Source organism: Pagrus pagrus, assembly GCF_965226575.1.
Source record: "Pagrus pagrus genome assembly, chromosome: 15".
In the NCBI taxonomy this organism is placed as follows: domain Eukaryota; kingdom Metazoa; phylum Chordata; class Actinopteri; order Spariformes; family Sparidae; genus Pagrus; species Pagrus pagrus.
This window is the reverse complement of record NC_140199.1, coordinates 26925791-26939799: the sequence shown is the minus strand read 5'-3', so window position 1 is coordinate 26939799 and position 14009 is coordinate 26925791. Positions and strand designations below refer to the sequence as shown.

The 14009-nt window shown below is 42.4% G+C and overlaps 1 protein-coding gene across 5 annotated transcripts in view; it reads left to right on the top strand.

Moving 5' to 3' along the window:
- The window catches only part of birc6 (baculoviral IAP repeat containing 6), a 116813-nt gene that overhangs the window by 25770 nt on the left and 77034 nt on the right, over positions 1-14009 (top strand). For all 5 annotated transcript variants that reach the window (XM_084376538.1, XM_084376541.1, XM_084376540.1 and 2 more), the window contains exons 4-10: positions 3005-3198; positions 4166-4277; positions 4606-4688; positions 4928-5153; positions 5274-5443; positions 7882-7940; positions 9130-10797. In XM_084376538.1, coding sequence (XP_084232664.1) covers positions 3005-3198; positions 4166-4277; positions 4606-4688; positions 4928-5153; positions 5274-5443; positions 7882-7940; positions 9130-10797 — 2512 coding nt within the window. The remainder of the gene's footprint in view (positions 1-3004; positions 3199-4165; positions 4278-4605; positions 4689-4927; positions 5154-5273; positions 5444-7881; positions 7941-9129; positions 10798-14009) is intronic.

The window sequence follows — 14009 nt, the reverse complement described above, 5'->3', positions numbered from 1 at the left end:
AAGACCGTTTCATGTCACATGTCATACACCATGGCAAGACAGAGTACAGCAACAAGACACAAGGTAGTTATACTGCATCAGCAAGGTCTCTCCCAGACGAAGATTTCAAAGCAGACTGGGGTTTCAACATGTGCTGTTCAAGCTCTTTTGAAGAAGCATAAACAAACGGGCAACATTGAGGATCGTAGACACAGTGGTCGGCCAAGGAAACTGAGTGCAGCAGATAAAAAACACATCAAGCTTATTTCCCTTCAAAATCAGAAGATGTCCAGCAGTGCCATCAGCTCAGAACTGGCAGAAACCAGTGGGACCCAGGTACACCCATCGACTGTCCGGAGAAGTCTGGCCAGAAGTGGTCTTCATGAAAGAGTTGCAGCCAAAAAGCCATACCTCTGACATGGAAACATAGCCAAGCGACTCAACTATGCACGAAAACAAAAAGCAAAAATGGCAGCCGATGCTCTGGACTGATGAGTCAAAATTTGATTTTTTAATGTTGTTTTGAATATTTGGCTGTAGCAGAAGGCAGTTTGTTTGCCGAAGGGCTGGAGAGCAGTATAATAATGAGTGTCTGTAGGCAACAATGAAGCATGGTGGAGGTTCCTTGCAAGTTTGGGGCTGCATTTCTGCAAATGGAGTTGGAGATTTGGTCAGGATTAATGGTGTCCTCAATGCTGAGGAATACAGGCAGATACTTATCCATTGTGCAATACCATCAGGGAGGCTTATGATTGGCCCAAAATGTATTCTGCAGCAGGACAACTACCCCAAACATACAGCCAATGTCATTAAGAACCATCTTTAGTGTAAAGAAGAACTCCTTTCTCCTGGAAGTGATGATATGGCCCCCACAGAGCCCTGATCTCAACATCATTGAGTCTGTCTGGGATAACATGAAGAGACAGAAGGATTTGAGGAAGCCTACATCCACAGAAGATCTGTGGTTGGCTCTCCAAGATGTTTGGAACAACATACCAGCCGTGTTCCTTCAAAAACTGTGCAGTTTTTGACCTAACATTGTAATTCATCACTGGTGATGGCTGGTCCTAAAAAGGAAAAAGTTGAAGCAGGGCAATTAGTTTAGTACATATATTGTTTTTATGATAAGAACACGATATGATCAGGCTCAGATATATACAGGGTAAATGCTGTAGTGTTTTCAATGTCTTCTGTAAAGCCCTCTGTACATGTAAGATAGTAGGATCTTTAATTTTAATATTACAGACAGGATTTATTCATTATTTCACTCAGATGATGTCGGTACTCATAAAACATAAATCACAGTGTCATCTACCCTCTTTCAGGAAGAAGGTAAGGAACAGTTGTGTACAAAACTATGATTTTATAGTGTCACATAGTGGAAACATGGATAAAACATTTTCATCAGACAACCACATGGTTTTCACAGGGCACAAGGTTTACACAGTACAATAACGGTGATCTTCAGCCACTGTAGACTTACTTGTCACTGTCACTCAGTCCAATGCTTGATGCAGCAGGATCTTCCAGCTCTTTAGGCCTGGTTGTTTCTTCAATGGAGTAGAAGCTGGAGCTGCTCCTTGTTCCTTCCTGGAGCAAGAATTTCATGATTTAGTGACTGTACACAATATCTAATAGTGGCATTGCTACAGTTAGACACACTTACTCAACCATGTAATATCCTCAAAAATGTTTAGCAATGTTTTCAAACCTCAAATCTTGCCTCATCTCATAACCGTAATGCCAAGTGGTTAGAATATGATGAACTGATTGACATTTTTCAGTCTCTCTACTGCATACAATTGCAATTCACAGTTATCTATTCTAAATAAAGGCAACTAATAACTGACAGCAGAGCAAGAATACGCAGACTGCTTATGTATGACGTGTAGCGTTTCTGTAAAAGTTTACATTATAGCTTACTTAGCTCAGCTCAAGCAATGCCACAGTAACATGAAAACAGTCACATCAGGCTAACTGTTAAAGTTTGTTTTGTCGTTAGTTAACTAAAGATATGTTTCAGTAAACAGCCAAAGTTAGGCGTTACTTACCTGTCTAAAGAAACGTGAGTTCATCTTGTTACTTGCCCACAGCTGACTCCAGTGTTGGAGAGCCCCGGCAATATTTGCTCTTATTTAGCTTCTTTTTACATGGCTTCTTTTCTCTTCGGTAGCTGTTGTTTGAGATGATGATGATGATGATGAAAGTCGTTTTCTGGAGCTTCTGCAGCTTTGTGTTTACTGAATAACTAACTGAGGCTGCTAACTTCTACGTGATAGATTTTCTCTCTGGCCGGCTCGACTTGTTTGTCCTTTTCTGTGGCAGACTAGGGGCTATAGACTCATAGTCGCGTCTATAGTGGAGGTGGTGGTAAGGGACACCCGTCCTGGCTGTGGCAGTGGATTTCTTTGCAATGCAAATACATAGATGTCTTGGACATTACACTAGAACTGTAACTTCTTCACACTCTGTTGATAGGGTTAGTTCATTTTTTAAATGTTTTAAACTAGAATTATGTCCAGATCATACAAAATGCACCTTTTAATTGTCATTCCATTTTTACAACACAAGATTGTATTTGGAAACTCTAGTTGTTCTGTAAACCACTCACACACACAAAAAACAAACAAACTGACTATACACTAAGAAGGGCATTATGAAAAATGATTGTTAACCGAAGCGCAAAAATGAAGAACTGACCAAATTTGAAAGGCTAGTTGAATCCTTTAGTCTTCTAGACTTATATTTTTCCATCAATACAAAACTGCAGTGCAGAAAGTAGCAGCAGTTCTCATGTCAGTGCTTGTGTGAATATTGCACCAAAGGAGATCTGAACATGGCTCTGTCTTACAATCAGTCAATGATGTATATAACATCATTGACTGATGTTATATACTGAAATGGACTACCAGTGTCTGCTTTAGAAAACAGAAAATATGTCTCTTTCTGATCTACTTTTCCTTTCACTGTCCTTTAATATATCTCTTTTTCTCCGAGTCCTGATATCTCTTCTTCCTTTTTTCAGTGGGCAACAGTGACCTTTCATCTTCCCCACCACGTGCTGAAACTGGTGGCCAGCACTATCGTCAGTGAGCTGAAGAAGATCAACCAGAATGTAGCTGCCTTGTCCGTGGCCTCATCCATCATGGACAGGCTCTCCTACCTCTTGTCAAGTGCCAGGCCTGAACTCGGGGTGGGCCCCGGACGATCTGTAGATAGGTGAGCAAGCAGGAAAACAAATAATTTGTTAGTTAAACATACCAAGACTGTCTTTAGGGAGATGGTGGCTATGAATGCAGAATTTCTAAGCATCACTATGTCACTATGAAACTGACAAATACAAATTTAGCTCTCATCTTGTATAAATGTATCAAACAATTGGTGATGATTATTAAATTATTATATAACTATAATTGTCAGTATCTTACTGATATGATGAATAAAAAAATAGACAATTTCTATTATTTACCTGTCATGCCAGTAACACCAGAATTCCACTGGTTGCAAAACAGCATCCCTCCCCACCAGTGAAATAGTCAGACAGCGTCCTGTTTACTGATGGAGATTATGTAATTATGTAATTTAGAGCAAAAAACGTAACTTTGTCACTTTCCAGGATGTTTGGTAGGTCAGGATCTCAATCACAACACATTATCACAGCATCATATGATTATAAACAGTCAGTGGGTACATGTTTAGATTAACAGGTGGACACCGGGGGAAACACGTTGAAAAAGCCACATAGATGTCGTCATCATGACGAGTACCGTCACGCTTCTTTTGGATCCACAGCTCCGGCTTTCTGTGTGAATTACACACTGGTTCATCTTTACGCCGGAACTGCTTGGCTCTGTGTGAGCAAACAATGGCAGAGAATTGGCGAACTGCCGCTGAGGCGATAATGCGGCGAGTCTGTGTGAAAAGGGCTACTGTTGCCTGTTAGCATGTAATGCAACACGTGTGTGTGGTGTGCGTGTGTGCACGCGCATACAGCAGGGGGAGTGAAAGATGCTTTGCTGAAGCAACATTAGAGATCTTAGAATGTTTTTGGTTCATTATGAAACAGTGCCGCCACAGTCTAGTTAATTAATGGGAAACACTGTAGTCCGCTACAAAATAGAGTGACACATCCCAGACTAGCATACAGAATAGTGGGCACGCTTTTAAAATGTGTTGTTCCCTACAGATCTTTGATGTACAGTGAAGCCAACAGGAGGGAGACATTTACATCGTGGCCACATGCTGGGTATAGATGGGCTCAGCCTGATCCAATGGCTCAAGCAGGATTTTACCACCAGGTGAGTTCTGAGAGAACATAGAGGAGTACATTAGCCTGATGACCTATACACAGTTTACATCTCTGATTGCATGCAGTCAAAGGGCTATTTGTCTTCACCAGTTTTGGTTTTTGGTGTTTCAGGTCACTGCAAGATTATTCAGTTAGAGGAGGAAATATTGCTATATAACAGAATATAATGAAGGATTTCATTATATTTATTTTTGCTGTACTTACTTTATACACCTATACATTATACAAACTAAGGATTCTCCAGAATAAAAATGTACAGTAGGAATTGTAGCTGTGTATGTGTTGCTAAACTTTATTGACTCCCTGTCCTTCCACAGCCTGCCTCAACAGGGGATGACAGAGCCATGTGTTTCACCTGCAGTGTGTGCCTGGTCTGTTGGGAACCTACAGATGAGCCCTGGTGAGTGTAGATTATTAACTTTAGCTACTGTACATGGCAATGGTGCCCCAGTTTCTTAGTTTGAGAGCACACACACAGCTAAGTGAACATCCATGTGAGCGTTGCATTCCTTACCTTCCCGATGAAGGAAAGATAGCTGGGAACATTTTTGGTGAATGTAACATGATACTGGTAAAGAGTTGTGCCACATTTTTAAATTTTAATATCAATGATAACAACATCTCTCCACTACTACCCAGGTCTGAACACGAACGACATTCTCCCAATTGTCCATTTGTGAAGGGCGAGCACACACAAAACGTGCCGCTGTCAGTGACACTGGCGACCAGTCCTGCCCAGTTTCCAAACAGCCCTGACAGTTCGGACAAGATCGCTTGCTGTGGCTTCGGCAGCTGCCCGCAGTTCCTGGCTGCTGCCACCAAGAGGGGCAAGGTCTGCATCTGGGATGTCTCCAAAATGATGAAGGTTAGAGCGGCAAACTGTGAATGACTGAGACATTGTGATCAGTCAAGTATTTCACTGTGTCAGAAAGTTAATGTTTGTATTGACCCCCAATTAAAGAGCGTGTGATTGTGTGCTGGACAGGTGCACTTGAAGTTTGACATCAATCCGTACGATCCAGCCATCCTGAGGCAGCTGATCCTGTGTGGTGATGAGCAGGGCCAGCAGACACTGACCGAGTCTCGGAGACCAACTCTTGCCTGGCTTGAGGAGTCCTCTTCCTGCTCTGACCTGCCCAAACTAGAGGGTGACAGGTGAAAAACACACACACACACACGCACACACACACACACACACACACACACACACACACACACTCACACTCACATAAAGTGAGTCACTCTCACAAGCATACACACAGTGCAAAACAAGTTTCTCACAGTAAGCAACTGAGCACTTAACTATAATACCTTAAAATGACAGCTTTAAAATCATTTTGATTGCACATTGACTTGTGATAGGATGAATGGTGTCTGCATATTCAGGGGTGCATGCTTGGTGGTTTCTGTGACATTTCCAAACGACATTTGACTGACTGAGTGCCAAAAAAATGCAACTTGGTAACTGAAGAGTTAGCCCACAGTAATGCACTTGTTTTCTGAGATGACAACAAGACTGGGCATTATGAGATGCCTCTCTAAAGTCTGCAACTTTACAAGCAACCAGTGAAAAAGACATAAAACGTTACCATTTCAACAGCATTTCTAGGGCCAGACAATATATACAATAATTATCATTGCCATGATATGAGTCTACTATATAAATATATGGTGATGTTGGACATGGTTTCTGTGGTAAAATGTGATAAGTATTGTCTTTTCCTGGTTATAAAGGCTGCATTACAGTAAAGTGAATTAATTTTTAGAATTTACCAGACTGTTCCCACTTAGTCAATATATCCACTTTACAGATTAATATTGATACAAATCTTATCAAAATGGGCAGGATTTCTGCCCAATTCCTTCTTTATATCACTTCAATGTTGGTAGTAGATGCAAATGAAGAAGGTTACACTACAAATCCGCTAAAATGTGTCATCTGGCAGGCTGTTGTATCAGCTACAGATTGCTCTGGTAAGTGTGCATCCACAGATAGAAAGAGGGTAGTCAGATGTAGACAGTGAGAGAGAAAAATGGAACTGTAGAAAGCAGCAGATCATATACTTCATCAGACTACATCCAGAGGGAGTTTAACTTAATTAAATCTTAATAAGCAATATTCTGAATTAGACACATTGTTTTTTCTGTTTATTCAAAGTCAGAAACAACTGTGCTATGTTCCGGCGTTACTTGAACAGAGACGGATGGAAACGGTCTAACTTTGACACACGTCATAGCATTGTGCCTGATAAGGGGAGTAAATCAGTGGGTATACATTCACAGTGAAGACAAAAGACAGATATTAGCAGGTGTTAGGGGAGTTTTTTGACCATTGTGAAAGGGTTATAAGTCACTACAGGACGGGGAGAATTCACATCACTGGATATCAGCAAAACCCGGATTTCTCGGATGTGTCAAGTTACCCTATAGTTACCTGTATGTATATATATATATATATATATATATATATATATATATATTATAAGTGGAGATGCTTGCATCAACCCCAATTACCTGTTTACTTAATCCTGACCTGAGGACAGATGACCAACCCCTCATTATCTGCCTTCTCTAATATATGTCCTGATTAATAGATTGAGCGGCTCTGATAAACGGATAAGCCGAAGCTTCACTCACTTTATTGAATTTTGTTGCTCAAAGTTTGTCATTAATAAGATGTTATGTCAGCTCTCCTTTCCTGTGTTGCTCTTCTTTTTATCGAGCTTAAAATGTAAGGTTACTGCATCCATGCAATGTTTCAAAATTACTTCCTGACAAAAAAACATGCACGAAATGCATTACGTAGGTCTTACCTACCACTGCCATTTAGATTCAGATGCTCTTATTGTGAATTACATTAAATGAGGACAAGAGGTGTTTAAAATCAGCAATAGCTAATTGCATCAAATTGAGCTACAAATGAACTAAGAAGAACCAAGTTTATTTAACAGCTTCCCAACTTTGTCCAAAAACATTATCCACCAGTTGGCACCTCTAAATCTCATCAGTTAACCAGTATTGTCAAAAACTTCAGAGTAAAGACAAAAGAATTACCAGACTATGCCTTGGTCAGCACCAGTTTTTGCCTGGAGTCTACACTTGTTGATGGGCAACTGTAATTTTTGAAGTTACATGGATATTTGATAGTGAAAGATCCAGTCAAATGGACAGTTATAGTCATTGCATCATTAAGCTGTTTTGTCAAATTGAACTAGCTGATTAATGATCTCTCTCTGACATCAAGGTGACAATTTAGGAAGAGCAGTACCCTGTATTTGGAATATTTTCCAAGGTAGTGCTATTATCAAAGATACATTTATCATCTTTTCAGTTTCCAAAATGTTTAATTTTGAGTTCCCTGAAGCCTTAAACAGTTAGTGAATAACTCCTCCAATGCATGATCATGCCACAGAATGATCCCTTTACAAAAAACAATAACGGCAACAATGGCAACAAAAATCCCCAACCACAGAGAGTGGTCACACACTGTGACACAGCCACTCAGTCAGTGTGCCACTCAGTCAGTGTGCATCAGTGAGTTAGTCACTGCTCTCTGTGTTTTAGCATGTTTTTAACCACTTTTTCTCTTTCAGCGATGACCAGTTGGAGGATTCAGACAGTGATGAGCATTCCCGGTCAGACTCAGTAACAGGTATGAAAACAAGAGCAGTCACTGTTTGTCATTTCTAAATGCTGGTGGTGCCCCACGTGAACCATATTTGAAGCCATGTGTTGGGCTTTTCCATATATGTGCTGGCTCAGCTTCACTCTGTTTGACGCAGCAGGGATTTGCATTTCCATTACTACAGGGTTACTAGCTTGAAGGTGTGTCTTAACCAATGATGTGCTCATCTTGTGAAGTGATCAAAGAAGCAGGTCTAAATACTCGTCCTCCCTGCAGTATGATCAAAGATTCACCGCTAACAAAGTTCTGCTAATTCTGTAAGAAACCTGAAAATCACAAGAAAAACTCCAAGACACTCTGTTTTAAACTGTCTTTATTGTAATGGCATGGTCATTTCTAACCTTAAAAGACAATTTCTGACGTGTTTTAGCATCAAGCCTTTGTCAGGGAGTCGAACCAGCTTTGATCTTTGGCTTCACGGGCTGGGGAGTGGACACACACAAAGAGTTGGGGCTGCTGCAGCGGGAACAAAACATTTAGGCATGGGGTGCATGCTCTACCGACTGAACTACCAACAACCCTTTATGAGATTTTTAAAAGTAACCCATTATTTTGTTATTCACAAGCTTATATTTTGAAACAGCAAAACCAGGAAATCTTGGGTTTTTACCAGTAACTTAACAGGACTCCTAAAACAGCTAAACGTGTACAAAATGAAACGGTAAAATAACGCAGATATCTGAAAGAACAAACGGGTACATGGGAAAGAAACTTAAGAGAGAGTGAGAAGCTGTGAAATCACTGCGAGACAAATACACAAAGACTTTAAAAAACATCTTTCTCTCAGGTTTACTGCACAGACATGAGTTGACTTGCAATACAGGTTTGTCTGAGGGTTAGAAGGGGGTCGCCACTGGCTGGCCACTACCACAAGACGTCACTCCAGCCTGCCTGGAGGCAGGCCCTAGTCTAGAGATGGTCGGTCACTGGCACAGCTCAGCAAGGCTTGGCTCAACTCGACGCATTTAAACTGGTGATGGAAATGCAAATCAGCGCGGCCCAACTTGACTTGGTGCAGCCCATGAAAGCCCCAGTGGATACATTTGAACAAATCTCTTTTTTTTTCTGCATGTGGGACGTCAGAACTCATTCAAATGGTGTGTTCCATAATTGTATATGAAAAACCTCAGACCTTTTTCTTTTGCTTCTCTTTCAGGCCAGCAGTCCCAATGGGAGAGCATGGATGTGAGCTTAGGGGTGACGGCACTGAGTGTGCTCCAGCAGCCAGAGAAGCTCCAGTGGGAGGTGGTGGCCAGTGTACTGGAGGACACAGTCAAGGACCTGGAGGAGCTGGGTAGCAACCCCTCACTGAACCAAGCCAAGGCCCATAGCCAGGCCAAAGCAAAGGACAAGGTCCCTGACCACCACAACATTCCCTTCCCTTGCCTGTTAACTGGAGGCCTGCTCAGCTACCGCTCAGCATCTAGCACTCCCATGGCTGGACACCCACCCACAGCCCCAACTACAACACGCAGGACCACAGATGGTCCCGTTAGGACTCAGGTTACTGAGCACATCCACCCTGGTCCTCTACAGGACCAGGGCCCCATGGAGATAGAGACCTGCAACCCTCAGACTGCAGAGCAGGAGCAGGGCTTCTCTAACCTAGCAGGTCCTCAACCTCCAAGCCCCTCTTCTCTGCCGTCTGTGCGCAGGACTATACCCATGCTTCTGCTATACAGTATCAGGGAGGTAGATGACAAGTCGTCAGGACAGGTCTTTTCTCAAATAAACAATCTAATGAACAAGGGGCTCCACGAGGAGAGCTTCACTGTGCCACAGATTATAGAGATGGAGTTCGACACACACGAGCAACTTCTTCTTCAGGATCCTCCCATCACTTACATTCAGCAGTTTGCTGATGCAGCAAATAATCTGGCAGGGTTAGATGGTCATGTTGACAAATGGAACACACTGGCTGCTACTAACGTCTCCAGCCCTCCTCGACCTGGAGCACTAGTGCAGTGCTTGAGGTTGCCCAAACAGCTAGAGGAGGAAAATCTGTACGTGGACACTATCACACCGTGCTGGGATGGTGTGCACCTTCTGGTCAGCCTGCAGCCATGTGGCACTGAATCTTTGAGTGCCACAAACCAGGTGGAGGCTCTCAACAATCTCAACCGCTTGCACTCTGCCCTGTGCAGCCAGCGCAAAGGAGACCCCCTACATCCAGTGGCCAATGGGGTTGAAGGCCACCACCCAGGAGTGTCATCACCTCAGACACCCCTCATCCTGCCCCCAGGAGACCAGCAGCAGCCACAGCAGCAGAGGTCCCTGAGCGGTGCGAGTGGAGGCTATCTTGCACTCTACAAGCTCAACTATTCCACACGTATTGTCACCCTGGATGAGGAACCCATCAAGGTGCAACAGATCTGGGACCCTTGTGATGCTATCACCTCTCTTATATTGCTTCCTCCAGATGTGCTTGACAGCAGGGAGGATGACAGTGAAGAGGCTCCAGAGGAGGCTCTCCCCTCTGGGTCAAAACCTAGTTCATCTGGATTTGGAATGAGCCCAGCAGGCACTGTTGGTTCTAAAATTGGGACTGCATCTGGAGCAGCCAAACCCACCAGCAGCGCTAATATCACTAGTCCCTCCTCCTCTGCCTTGAGCCACAAAGAGTGCAAGGGGTTAGAGGTGGCAGGCCTAGGCCACCTGGTGGTGACCACACGGGCCGGGTACATTATGATACTGGACCTGTCCACGTTGGAGGTCCTGGCCAAGGTGGAGCCACCGAAGAAGGAGGGGTCAGCAGAGGAGACAGACCCCTTTGTCTCAGTTACCTACTGCTCTGGGACCGACCGCCTTTGTGCCTGTACCAAAGGTGAGTGTTGACTACTGGGTTTGATAGGCTGGTTTTAACTTGCCTAAATGAAGGATTTTTCTTTTGGCATGTGTACTTGTTTATTCATGTATTTGTTTTTACTTGCTTGTATTTAATGTGTTGTGTTTAACTCTCCAATGTTCAGTTAGAGTAAGACGTTCAGTAGTTCAATAATAAACTAGTGAAAAAAAGGTTTTAGGTTTTCAATTCAGGGATCTTCACTCCAGGGATCAATGTAGCTCTTCCGCTGCCACTATTGGCCATGCCGATTCAAAATGTGCTGTGATGATTTGCTTTTCCATCACCAGTTTTACCACACTGAACCACACCAATCCACACCTGCAAGGGCCCCTCTGTAGGGTAGGGCTAAGCTTAGGGGTGGGCGATATGGGCAAAAAATAATATCTAGATATTTTTGGGGATTTTGGCGATAATGATAATCAGTCGATATCCTTTAAAATGTGATTGGAATTGTCTGAGTTAGAGCTTGTGTCCACCAAACGCGTTTTTAGCGCTGAGAGCGCTCAAAAAATTTTAACACCAGCGGTGTTTGAACAGATTTCAACTTGAAGTGCTCTGAGCACTGCGCTAAAAAACCTGCTGCTGCGACTCACACTCGACTACAAGGCGAGTAAGTTGCAAGAAACACGAACACAAGCATGTAGTCCACCATTGTTGTTTTTGTTGTTATGAGATGTCGCAGGGCTCAGAGGTCGAAGGCAAGAGGTCGAGGGGTGGGGCGAATCCTGCCATGCTGTAGAGAGCGTGAGATAATGATGATGGAATGGAAATTTGCACATCGTCAAAACAGCAATGACGATATTATCGCAAACGATATGTATCGCCCACCCCTAGCTAAGCTGCGCCCACCGCTCCTCCAAGCGGGCTGCAGTGATGTCTTGCAACTGCGGCCAACCCGTAACAAACCACGGTCTCCCCCTCAAACAAGTTTGTGTTACAAATTGATACTCAACTCACATCTGTGCAGGAAACCTGAGAGAGAGAAGCCCTTTTCACACAGAGACTCCGCATTATCGTCACAACGAAGGCTTGCCTTTACGCCACCTTTGTTTGCTCACACTGAACCAAGCAGCGCCGGCGTAAAGTCACTCCAGTGTGACATTTCGTGCAGCACACTGGTGTTGCATGACCAAAAGAGACAGGGCGGTACACATGGCGTTGACATCTCTGTGTTTTTTCCAGTGCGTTTCCCCTGGTGTCCACCTGTTAATCTAAACATGTATTGACTGACTGTTTATAATCATATGGATGCAGTTATAGTGTGTTGTGATTGAGATCCTGACCCACCATGCATCCTGGAAAGTGACAAAGATAAGTTTTTTGCTCTAAATTACATAATTACATAATCGCCATCAGTAAATAGAGGACCCTGTCTGATTCTCTCACTCGCGGGGAGGGATGCTGTTTTCTGAGGGAAAGTTCACTGAAGTCTCGATCAGGATTGTCCGTCACAGTGACTTTTTTTAATACAAGTTGCCAAATACAATAACTACAACAACACAGGCGTAGAAGGAGACAAAGACATGGTGAGTCAAAGTTATTTGCTCTAAATGACGTCACATAATCGCCAGCCGTTCAAGTGCAGGAGCCGCCTGGCTCTCTCTGTTTTGAAAGCCACTGTTTTTCGGGCAGAAATCTGACGAAGAGTCGTTTGGACAGACAGGCGACATTTTGATCTTTTAAAATAAATGCTTTGACACAATTTGTCAGATGAGACCTGTCAATTGTATTAAATACTCAAAGCTTGCAGACAATTCCTTGCTGGAAGTACAATGAAATCCTCAGAGAAAACACTGAATTCACTGAGCGAGCAAGCAAGGTGCCAAACTGGGGTTATTTATTTAATTAATAGGGGGCACATCTGGTGATGTATATCACCATTAAATGTCACAGTTGCTAACTTAAATTTACTGAATTACTGAAACTCCCTGCAGTTTTCAAATGCCTTTTTTAAATAGGCTCTAGTGTAGGCAGTGGAGCGCTTGTCTTTAGTGAGTATTTGTTCATGCGCGTTGGTGTTTCTGCGTTGCTGGTGGTGGTGAGCGGATTGCCAGCTGACTTTCCCCTTCACTTGCGCTGGGCTGCTGCACTGAGTTAAGCCAAGTAGAGTAAGGCCGCTAGTTGTGTGTAGAGGCCACTAGAGGTCTCTTCTGGCTTGAAAACTGGTTGTTCATTGATCACTTGCCTTTCAAGTGCCTTTCTGATTTGTCAGGAATTGTTAACTTCTTTAAAGTTAACAAAATATATATTATTATATTATAAAATGTAACATTTAAAAACAACATATTTTAAATAACCTTTACAGTAAAAGTATTTCTGAATAACCTGAGATTACATTTCTACTTTAACTTGAAGGGTACACTATGTAGTTTTAGGGAAGAAATATTATACAGAGGAGAAAAATCTTAATTTGTTCATTTTCACAACTCAATAAACAATCTGTACTCAAAGGACAACACAACTTTACCAATTGACTTTGTTTACATTTGCAGGACCCTTCTAAATAGCTACCTGTCTAGCTTCAAACAGCATTCCGGGGAACTTATTCGCCTCGGAGGACAGCTTGTTCAGTCAGTCATGGAAAAATATCAAATAAATATTATGTTATACATAATACATAATACATAATTATACATAGGAATACATACTGTTTTCCTGTTATTAGCTCATATTTTAAATTTTACCTTTCTCAGTTTGAATTTTTTTTCCAAAACTACATAGTGTACCTCTTACATTGTATATACTTTTTAAATTAAACAAAACAAAGTTAGATTAATTACAAACTACAGTATACAGTGTAAACATGAAACAATGTTATGTCTTCTGTTCTTTTTAAATGAGATTCACTATACAAAATGAAAAGCATTAATTCAGTCTCTTTCTTATATTCCTTCCAGTTGAGTTACCGCAGTGTCTTGCTTTTAGAGTTGCACGCGACAATAATAGTGTAGTTGCGCTGTCAGTCACTTCATTCTGCAAATTGTATTAGCTCTAGGCCTGTTTACTTGCATTTCAGCTGAGCCCAGGTGCGGGTTCAATAAATGCCATGCCCCCTGTTTCACTTGATAGGTTTCAGGAAGCAGGGCCTCTCACAAACTAATCTACGAATTTACAACAAAGTACAGTAAACGTTCTGATATCTAAATGTCTAAATTTGTTTTTACTGTTTTATCTGATTAATGTGAGCAGTC